Here is an 11,501-nt window from a genome sequence, read left to right as displayed (position 1 = left end):
CCTGGTCTTCATTGGAGGTCCCCCTTCCAATTACTAACCAAGGGTGACCCTGCTTAGCTTCTGAGTTCTGACGGAATCAGGCTCACCTGGGCTATTCAGGTCAGGGCTTCTCAGGTGATTAGAGATAAGGAAATAGGGGCAGTCTTGTCTCAACAAATAGATATGACAAGAGCCCCATGGTTCATATTGGTAAAAGCATAGTGTAGCCTAGACTGTTGCTTTGGTTTAGCTAATGGAGTCTGAGACCAGACCAAGCCAGCTGACTGCAACTTTGTTATGCCTCAGGTGAACTGTTACACAACTTCCCTGTTGCTCCTTTTGCAAAGATCCTAATATTAGTAGTCCTGAGAGCATGAGATGCAGAGGAAGTCATGTTGTTTGACTTGAGCAAAGCCCCAGCGGCGTGTGGCTTAAGAACTGAGCTTACCTGTAGCAATTATAGATCGAAGGAGCATGAGACTGAATAAACTTGACTCCTCATGGATCTAAAGGGCCAGTTTTTCAACACAAGAAGGCTTGCATTTGCAGTGTATTTGCACTATTTACATGAAAAACATGAATTATGCCACTAATATTGGTGTTAGGGAAAGAACTATAATTGTACAAGTTGCAGCCAAAAAAAATGAGCAGTCTTTAAAATATAAGCAAATGTTGACAGGTATGTAAAAGTAGAGGTAGTGGTGATCTTCAGTTCTTTCATATTTACTGATAAATATCATACGAAGGCAACACTTCAGGCTCAGTTAAATGAATTGTGCCCTATTGTGCTGCTTTTAAGTCTAACCATTTCCTGGTAATCCAGCTCAGTTCCTCCTTGCCTTGGTGCAGGTCCTAGTGCGGAGTCTTACAAATACAGTTAAACAATCATAGCTACTTTTGGAATGCTATGCCCTGAGTTTCAGATCCACCATAGTAATACAAGGCAGCTGTGTATTACAAGTAATACAAGGCAACAGGTATAGGCCACAAATACAAGTAGTCCACTGAGACTACGTGGGCATCACAGATTGACTTGAACCAGTGGCATATTACAAGCTACTTGTTTGGAAGGATAGTTACTTGCTCCAGACCTTATCCACCTTCAAGATTGAGTTGAAAGGTGTGTAGAGTTTAAGCAATAAAGGTGACAAATGCTCTTGTAGAAAATAATGGGGTTCTAACTTTTAAGCATGATTTATTATTATTTTTTTACATCAAGTCGCAGCCAACTTATGGTTACCCCGTAGGGTTTTCAAGGCAAGAGACATTCAGAGGTGGTTTGCCATTGTCTGCCTCTGCATGGCTACCCTAGACGTCCTTGGTGGTCTCCCATCCAAGGACTATCCAGGTCAGGGCAAGTATGAATACCTTAACAAATATAATGTGAAAAAATCATACTATTTCTGTAAAATTTCTACTATAATCATGGTATACAAAGGAGAATTCAGTACTATGTTAGTAGTTGAGGTATCAGCATTAGTTTAAAATGCTTAATTGTTGTGGAGAAGACAGCTATAAAAAGCTTAAGAAAAATTATTGGGGCTGCTTCATACATTGCTTTTCTGTCCTGTTTGTCTGTGAGACAGAGTGCAGTACCACACTGATAGTGCTCTCCTCAAGACAACATACATAGAGATGTTCTTGAGTAGGAAAAAGTAATATGTGAAGTGACTCTTAGTAGTGCTGGTATGTCAGAGCAAGTATTGCTTTAATCCTGGGAAAGCCCTTAGTCTGGTTTCCTGGTTTTTAGATTGCCTTTAAATCTGGAGTGAGTCTGATCTATCTCCAGTAGCAACTGCAGCTGCACTCTGGGTTTGCGAAGTTGCCAAGATTCCACTATCAGTAGGTTGAGGGGATCTATACGAACCTCTTAGCAAGGAATCAATAAAAGTTGAAAAAAATGAGGACCTTTTGCACACTTCTACTTCTTTAAAGATTAAACAGTGTTCTTCGTTATTGAACCTGCCTTAGGCAAAATACTTCTAATCAATGTGATGATGTATGATTCTTCTGTTCTGTGACTGAACTTGAGTTTCATGTCCATTATTCATAGGCACCAGTAGGTTCTGAACTTCCAGCTGGCACTCCACCCAGTGAGCAGCTGCCACCTTTTCCAGGACCTTCACTAACTCAGGTGCTACATGGCTATCTGCTTCTCTTTTTTTCCTTTTCAAAGAGCATGTTCAAATTAAACTCTACTGCATGATGTTTCCTTCTAGACCTTTTTACTGAGCAACCTTTTCCTATATAATCTCTGTAACAAATAGGTTTCTAATTTAGATGCTACTTTTGGAATGCTATGCCCTGTGTTTCAGATCCACCATAGTAATACAAGGCAGCTGTGTAACTCTTAAAGGTCAAGTTTATGGCTGCTGTGGGTAGCACTTGGTTCTCTTAAATTGTTCCAATACTTGAGAATAGCATATTACTCACTTTAAAAAATGGGTGTTTTCAGTTTGTGTTCAGTGCATGGGATCCTCTCTCTGCTGCAATTGCCAGCTATCTAGGAAGGGCTTAACCTGAAGTGTAACACTTCTTGTTCAAAAGCTAAACTTTTTACATTGGTATAACAAATAATTATACTGGCCCAAGTGCATTAGAGCAGGATATTAATCCTTCCTCTGGATTGTAAGTGATCACAGCCATTTCTCTGGTATAAGCTCCTGAAAAATAATTTTAAAAGGCACAGTAAATATGACATGTGTATACACAGCTGTTGTATAACACATTTTCACCTACCTTTTGTGATACTTGGTGCGTTGCATTGTGATTTGTTTCCTATTCTATCTTGGTTGTGGTGATACCTAAGAAGCCAAATTTAGTGTGTCATCCAGCCCACGCTGGTTCACAGAGAATCATAACATCTCATAGCATCAGTGTTGTCATGCTATAATCATGACTAGACAAGGGCATGAACGGGAAAAAAATTCTGAACACCCTGTTCTTTGTTTGTTGCCATCCACGAACAACGAACAGAACAGAACATGTCCCCTTAACAAACATGTTCGGTGTTTGTGTTCGTGGCCCTTTAAAGATCCCTTTAAACTATCAGCTGGTAGGTGGCAGGGGGGATTCCCCTTTGCTGCCTGCAAGCTGATAGTTTAAAGGGCCCTTTCCTGCCACGTGCAAGGGGCAGGGCCCTTTAAACACCCCCCAGCCCCCACCCCCTGCCCCACCCCAGCGCTGCCGGGCTGCTGCTGTCGGGTGTGAGAGGGACGGAGAGATGGACAGTGGGCAGAGCTGGCGCCACAGGCTGCTTCTGCCCGCTGTCAGAGGGATGAGGAGGCTCGCCCCGTCCCTCTGACAGCGGGCAGAGACGGTGCCGCCATGGGGCCACTTCTGCCCGCTGTCAGAGGGACGAGGAGAGACTCCCCTGGTCCCTCTGACAGCGGGCAGAGATGGTGCTGCCACGGGGCCACTTCTTCCCGCTGTCAGAGGGACGAGGAGAGTCTCCCCTGGTCCCTCTGACAGTGGGCAGAGCTGGTGCCGCCGTGGGGCTGCTTCTGCCCGCTGTCAAAGAGACAAGGAGAATCTACTTGTTCCTCTGACAGCAGGCAGAGACAGTGCCGCCATGGGGACGCTTCTTCCTGCTGTCAGAGGGACGAGGATAATCTCATCCCTCTGACAGTGGGCAGAGCCAGTGCCGCCGCAGGGCCGTTTCTGCCCGCTATCAGAGAGACGAGGAGAGACTCCCCTGGTCCCTCTGACAGTGGGCAGAGTTGGTGCCGCCGTGGGGCTGCTTCTGCCCGCTGTCAAAGAGACAAGGAGAATCTCCTCATCCTTCTGACAGCGGGCAGAGCTGCCGCCGCCATGGGGCCACTTCTGCCCACTGTCAGAGGGACGAGGAGAGACTCCCCTGGTCCCTCTGGCAGTGGGCAGACTCGGTGCTGCTGCAGGGCAGCTTCTGCCCGCTGTCAGAGAGACGAGAATCTCCTTGTCCCTTTGACAGTGGGCAGGGCCGTCACCACGGGGCTGCTCCTTCCCGGTGCCAGCAAGACGGAGAGATTCTCTCCATCCCTCTCGCACTGGGAGAGCTGGCACCGCCCCCTTTGCTGTCATTTTCTCTTCACAGTGGCAAAAACTGTACTGCCTGTTGGAGGCTACTTTGAGGGGTTACAAAACTGACCTTCCCAATGTCCAATACCCACCAAATTTGCAGGGGACATTGTCCTCTGAAGAACCCCCCAAGTTTCAGAGATATTGCAGCCTGGGAAAGGTATGATCCATGGGTCCCCCCCGTTGCTGTCTTCTCTTCTGAGTGTCAAAAACTGGACTGTCTGCTGGAAGCTGAAGGGTTAAAGCCAGAAGGAAAGTCAGAAGGAATTCAGACAGAGTTCAGTCTTTGCCGTTGCCAGGGGAATTGATTGAAGGCACCTGAGTGTCTGGCTTCCCGAACAGCGGCCGAACACAACGAATGAGGCTTGCGATGACCACCTATTCGTTTGGAATGGGGACTCACGAACAGCCCATTTGCGAACAGATGAACAGGCTGTTCGTGGGTTTTTTTTCATTCGTATTGCTGTTCGTGCCCATGTCTAATCATGACTTGGTGTGTCTCGAAAAAACCCAAAATAAATTATACAAATTAAAGGGAAAATGAGGTTCAACTTCCCCTTCAAACATGAAACTCACTGGATGATCTTGAATCAGTTTACACACATTCGATCTAATTTACCTGAATGTCACATGAACACATCAAACATGAAACTGGCTTGTCCTGAATCAGACCATTAGTCCATCAAATTCAGTATTGTCTATTCAGACTAGCAGCGGCTCTCCAGGAATTCAGGCAAAGGTCTTCCCGATCACTTCTTACCTGGTCCTTTTAATTGGAGATGCTGGGGATTGTCTCACAGACCTTCTGTATACAAAGCAGATGCTCCACCACTGAACCACAACCTTTCCCTGAAGTAGAGATAGTCCTGAGGATAAACTGGAAGAGAAGGAAAAACTATGTAAACTGTCCTGATATCCTTGGAGGAAACATGGGATAATAATGAGATTGTGTGAGATCTAATTGTGTATCTTCATTTCTGCATGAATTTTCCATTTTTGTTACTATTAGCGTGCTAAAAAAAATTAGATATTTTTCGGATTTGAATATCCAGAATATATAACCTTCAAAATGAAATACCTAGATATTCCTGAATATATCTGGATTATTCAGGAATGTAAATACTAGTTTATCCAAATATACCCAAATAATGTACCTGAATAATACTGAACAAGTATTTTTCAGGTATATATTTGGCTTGGGAATAATGAATTGCACACCCCTAGTTACTATTATTACTTTATGACAGTGCTAACAGTGCTTCATGTGCTGTACAGATAAGTAGATGTGGCACAGTTGGGGAAGAGATCCTGATTTTCTAGCTGCTACATTTCTTGCCAGGTGGCACATCGCATTACTACTTCTGCTACAAATTGATGGGTATTGAAGATGTACATAATTCTTTCAAATAACTAAAATTCATAGTTGAGTGTCTGTCATAGGAGACACTCTTGCATGTGATCTGAGGATAATCCTCCATGAGGACTATCCATGTTGAGATGGTTCAGGGGTGGCTAGATGGAGAGGAAGAGGGCAAATTGGCTTGCTTGTGCCCTCTAAGGGCATATGGAATTCTGGAGGAGGCACATTTGGGTGGTGTGTGCTGATTGCAGTAGAGTTGTGTTGTTAGAATCAGATTCTTACTTTTAGTTCTTTAGCTTAGGAAAATTGTGAGAGATTTAACCCTTGGGAATAAAACAATCCATGGAGGTATTTTCTAGTGTCTGAAGTAGATTGATGGGATTGAAAGACTTTGCTGGGGTTAATACCTTCCCTTTCTAAATTATTGGATTTGGCTGCTCTGGTTATATAAATTTGGAATAGGCTCTGGGGCCCTTTTGGGACTGGGAGTGGTGATGTCATCAACTGGAGCTCTTTCTGGCCCTGCTTGTAGGAAGTGGGTCCTGAGATGCTCACAAAAAAGCCAGGTATATAAAAAATTTTAAATAAACAAAGTACCAGCAGCCCTGCCCCCGAAGTTATGGGTGTACTGTGCATTGTGCTTGGACTGTGAAGCACTTGCAGGTGCATCTGCCCGCCCCCCCCCCCAGTGGGACTCTATCTGTTGCCAGGATAACATTCTTCTTCCCTCTTTTGTTTGCCAGCACACCAACATCTTCATAGCTACTAGGCACTGCATTTCATTTGGCACTTGGGCCAAAAAGTTTGCATACCCCTGGTATAAATATTGCCCTTGATGGAGGGTGAGGGCCAAGTCATACGACTTGAATAATGTCTCAAATGGTGTTGGAGTGGTCTAGGTGTAATGGGGTTTTGTACTGATTACCTAGTGTCTTGTGTATTCACCACACAGTAACCACTTTTGCATTTGTAAATGGTGGTGTGGTGAGGATGAGTTGTGTGGACAGCACTGAAGAGAGCTGTCATCTTAACTGCTGTATGAGTAGTTTACGTTTTTGCTATTTAACTCTCATGCTGTTTATCTAACAATGTAACTTCATAGATCATAGAATCATAGGGTTGGAAGGGATCTCTAGGATCATCTAGTCCAATCTGCTGCATGATGCAGAAAATGCATGGTTACCTCCCCCCACCACACATCTAGTGACCCTTACTGCATCCCCAGAAGATGGCAAAACACCATCAGGATCCCTAACCTAACTGGCCTGAGGAAAATTGCTTCCTTACCCCAAAGTGGCGATTGGCATTACCCTGGGCATGTAAGAAGGGGCTGCGAGAACTAAGCACTGATGTAACCCTTCTTGCTTTCCTTCTCATGATCTTCCTAGGTTCACAGAATCGGCACTGCTGTCAAATGGCCATCTAGCCTTTGCTTAAAATCCTCCAAAGAATGAGAGCCCACCACCTCCCAAGGAAGCCTGTTCCACTGAGGGATCACTCTGACTGTCAGGAAGTTCTTCCTGATGTTTAGCTGAAAACTCTTTTGATTTAATTTCAACCCATTGGTTCTGGTCTGACCTTCTGAGGCAGCAGAAAACAACTCCGCACCATCCTCTATATGACAGCCCTTCAAGTACTTGATGGTTATCATATCACCTCTCAGTCATCTCCTTTTCAAGCTAAACATACCGAACTCCTTCAACTATTCCTCATAGGACTTGATCTCCAGACCCTTCACCATCTTCTTTGCCCTCCTCTGGATACATTCCAGCTTGTCTATATCCTTCTGAAATTGTAGTGCCCCAAACTGAACACAGTACTCTAGGTGAGATTTAACCAGAGCAGAGTAGAGTGATAGCATCACTTTGTGTGATCTGGACACTATGCTTCTGTTGATACAGCCCAAAATCGCATTTGCCTTTTTAGCTACCACATCATACTGATGATTGATGTTCAGTGTATTGTCTACTATGACCCCTAGACCCTTTTTGCACCTACTGCCAAGACAAGTATCTCCATCCTATAATTATGCATTTGATTTTTCCTACCTAAATGCAGAACTTTACATTTATCTCTGTTGAAATTCATTTCATTTGTTTTAGTCCAGTTTTGCAACCTGTCAAGATCATCCTATACCTGACTGTCTTCTGCTGTATTTTCTACACCTCCCAATTTAGTATCATTTGCAGATTTAATCAGCATTCCCTCTATTCCTTTATTCAAATCTTTTATAAAAATGTTGAACAGAACAGGTCCCAGGACTGATCCCAGAGGCACTTCACTTGTCACTCTTCTCCAAGAGGATAAGGAACCATTTACAAGCACTCTTTGGGTGCGATCTGTCAACCAATTACAGATCCACCTAACAGTAATATGATCCAAACCACATTTTACCGACTTGTCAACAAGGATATTATGTGGAACTTTATCAAAAGCCTTACTGAAATCAAGATAAACTTTGTTGACAGCATTCCCCTGATCTAGGAAGGTAGTAACTTTCTCAAAAAAAGAGATAAAGTTAGTCCGACATAACTTGTTCTTTAGAAACCCATGCTGGCTCTTAGTAATTACAGCCATCCTTTCTAAATGCTCAAGGACTGACTGACTGATGATTTGTTCTAAAACTTTTCCAGGTATAGACATCAAGCTGGTATAGATGTCCTCCTACCCAGATCCTCCTTTTTCCCCTTCTTGAAGATGGGGACATTTGCCCGCCTCCAATCTTCTGACACCTCACCTGTTCTCCAAATATTCTAAAAAATAATGGACAGGGGCTCAGAAATTACATTTGCAAGTTCTTTTAATACCCTTGGATGCAACTCATCTGGCCCTGAGGACTTTTTCATTTAAAGAAACTAGGTGTTTATGTACGACCCCTATGTTGCTCCTAGGATGTAACTCTCTTCCCTCATCATGTGTTCTGTTATTGCCATGCTGAGCACCATCTCCCTCGCAGGAGAAGACTGAGGAAAAGTAGGAATTGAGCAGTTCTGCCCTCTCTTCATAGCCTGTTAAAATTTCACTTTCCCGTACCTGCAATGGGCCTACCATGTCCTTGCTCTTTTTCTTACTTTGAATATAAGCAAAGAACCCTTTTTTGTTGTTTTTAGCATCTCTTGCTAGCCTAAACTCAAACTGAGCTTTAGCTTTTCTAACGCTCTCCCTACAAGCATTGGCTATTTGTCTATATTCATCCTTGATTATAAGGCCCTCCTTCCATTTCCTAAATGAATCTTATTTCTCATTTCATTAGAAAGCTGTTTATGGAGCCACTTTGGCTTCTTTAAGCTCCTCCCGTTTTTCCTTCTCATAGGAATCATTTGTGATTGTGCTTTCAATATTTTGCTTTCAAGAAACTCCCACCCCTCTTGAACTCCCTTCTTAAGTATCTCTGACCATGTGATTCTACCCAGCATAGTTTTCAGTTTGTTAAAATTTGCTTTCCTGAAATCCAGCCTATATGTCTAACTAGGTACAGCTTTTTCCTTCCTCAAGCCTGTAAAATTCCAAAATTACATGGTCACTGCTACCCAGGGTGCCCACTGCTTTCACCTCGTCAACCAGTTCTTCCCTGTTGGCGAGAATCAGGTCTCGGATAGTAGAACGCCTTGTTTCCCTCTTCACTTTCTGAAAAATGAAGTTGTCAGCAAGACAAGTCAGGAATTTATTTGACCTTTCATTTTTAGCAGAGTTAGACTTCCAACCGATATCCGGGTAATTGAAATCTCCCATGACTACTGTGTCTCGTCTCTTTGTGAATTGTGTAATTTGTTCTAGGAGTTTCTCATCCAAGTCCTATGCCTGGCTTGGTGGTCTATAGCAGACCCCCACCATAGTATCACTATATTTTTTTACTCCTTTTATTTTCACTCAGAGACTCTCAACTGAACTTCAGTGCAGATTAGTAGTTTAAAAGTAGCTGTTTTGGATACCAGGTTGAACTATAGACTGTTTAGGTCCCAATCTTGACTTGCTGTAATATTCACAAGATAATATCTTGGATTCAGTGGAAGATTTCTAGGGAAAGAGGTGATGATTTTCACTGATTTCCCCCATGCAGTTTCTTGGGGTTCTCTTTTCCCCAAGGAACAGTATTTTAAGGGAGTATTTGGGACTGCGCAGGGTGGTGGTGGGGAGTCTAGTTGTTCATACAAAAATCCCTCCTATCTGAAGACTTATCTTGTCCATTTATTTCACTATGTACTCATTTCTTCATGTTGTTGAATTTGGAAACAATAGTTTATTTCACAGTTAGAATATAGAAAACAGTCTTATCCTGAAATGTTAACCCATGTGTGTCTTGGAGTATACAGTTATGTTTCCTCAATCCATTTTATATATTAGCATATAAATTATATAGTAGCATTATAAATTAGCATATTGGTTGCAAAATTTCATCTCATCATAATGTGTCATGTATTCTGAGGGAGACTTTGTGAATGCCAGGTTACCTGGTCTGCTGTGCTTTTATGAACAGGCCATTGCAGACCCTGGAATCCTTTAATTTTTTTTAATGAAAAATTAGTAGACTTTTCAGAGAAGTCACTAAAACATGATATGTAAATTACATGCTAAGGGTAGTGTCATTTGGATCCTGGGATATGGTTAGATCAGATATCCAAAACAGAAGAAAAGCAATATATTGGATGAAGGCTTCTTTTACTGACTACTGGTTTAAAAAACATTTCATACTTTGTTCTTCTGCATCATATCATTGAACTTGTCAGAATTTTTTCTATTTTAAATTTTTTTTTAAATATGTCAGGAATATATTTAAGGTTTTTGTGTACATATGGTCATCAATGTGGTTTATGAAAATCCATAAAGATTATGGCAAATTAGTATTTCGATCCCCACTTTCTCACTGCTAGTCAGCCAATGTTACCACATCCTCTTCCTGCCATTATGGCTGTGGCAATGATGGGGCAACTATAACTACACATACAGTTGCCTAGCAGGCAGATATCATTGATCTCTAGGGGGAGGTGGCTTCCATCCCCCTGCTGTCGCTGTGCTATGGAACCCAGATACTCTTTTCTTGGCAGCAGCAGTTGCCAGACAAGTGCCGGAGGGGAGGGTGTGTGTGTGTTGTTCTAGTATAGAAGGCTAAGGGGAAGCAACTAACTGTTTGTTTTTGTTATAGTCCCAGCAACCTCTGGAAGACTTGGATGCTCAGTTGAGAAGAGCTCTGAGTCCAGAGACTGTCCCAACAACGTCGACAACTACCTGTGTAAGTTTTCTAGGGCAATTATTGAAAGCTTCCATGTTCACCCTCAAGTGCTGCCTTCAGTTGGTGCACTTCAACTCACCAGGCATGATCCAGCTGATCTGCTGTAGTATTCCATTTGCACATGTAGAGGTGTGTGCATTCTTTACTGTATAAACAAGCTTTTTGTCCAGATCATGTCTTTATTAAATGAATGGTAAATTCCCTAGCTTTGGTGCATAAATACCTCTCAAAAGAAATAAATGTTTTGAGAAATTACATGTGATGATTGAAGGGTATTCATGAATCTTTAGCTACAAATCACATACCAAAAGTCCTTCTACTCTTAATAGGCTTAGTAGGACATTTTGGAAGGAAATGTTAGAGAAGACTGGGAATACAGAAACTCTTAACTTCCTGTAGCTATCAGAAGTGTTATATTCTGTATTCCATCTTGACTAGAATTCAAGGTTTTGCTGCACTTGAACTGTCCATGTCACAGCATGAGGATAAAGCAGATTTATTTACTACTTGGACTAAATGGGAGCAGAAAAATAGGAAAGACAAAAGAAGAGGAAGGCAAAACAGGCATGGACTAAAGTGCTTGGTACACCTCCCCAGATCCACTTAATAGTAATGCTCTGTCAGGGATATAACTACCTTATTTAATTCTTGAGAGTAACTAGCTTTCAGACTGTGATCAAAGTCTAAAAGTGTATGTTGCTGGAACATCCCAACCACCTTTATGGCTAGTCTCTTTAATAAAATCTCAGAGAAGCTTTCAACCAAGACATCGCATATGAGCCAAAGAAAGAGAATGGGCTGGGCTGTATGGAAGACACTTGCAGTTGTAAATTCCCCTCCACTGCCCCCCTCAATTCCTTTCTGAGACTTCTGATA

General features: G+C 42.6%; 1 protein-coding gene across 1 annotated transcript in view; it reads left to right on the top strand.

Moving 5' to 3' along the window:
* Positions 1 to 11,501, top strand: part of WNK1 (WNK lysine deficient protein kinase 1) — a 149,602-nt gene that overhangs the window by 115,764 nt on the left and 22,337 nt on the right. Inside the window, exons 22-23 of the mRNA XM_054988948.1 lie at positions 2,033 to 2,113; positions 10,539 to 10,625. Of these exons, the coding sequence (XP_054844923.1) occupies positions 2,033 to 2,113; positions 10,539 to 10,625 (168 nt within the window). The remainder of the gene's footprint in view (positions 1 to 2,032; positions 2,114 to 10,538; positions 10,626 to 11,501) is intronic.

Source organism: Eublepharis macularius, chromosome 9, assembly GCF_028583425.1.
Source record: "Eublepharis macularius isolate TG4126 chromosome 9, MPM_Emac_v1.0, whole genome shotgun sequence".
Lineage (NCBI taxonomy): Eukaryota > Metazoa > Chordata > Lepidosauria > Squamata > Eublepharidae > Eublepharis > Eublepharis macularius.
Note: the sequence above shows the minus strand (reverse complement) of the source record. Positions and strands in the feature narration are given on the sequence as shown.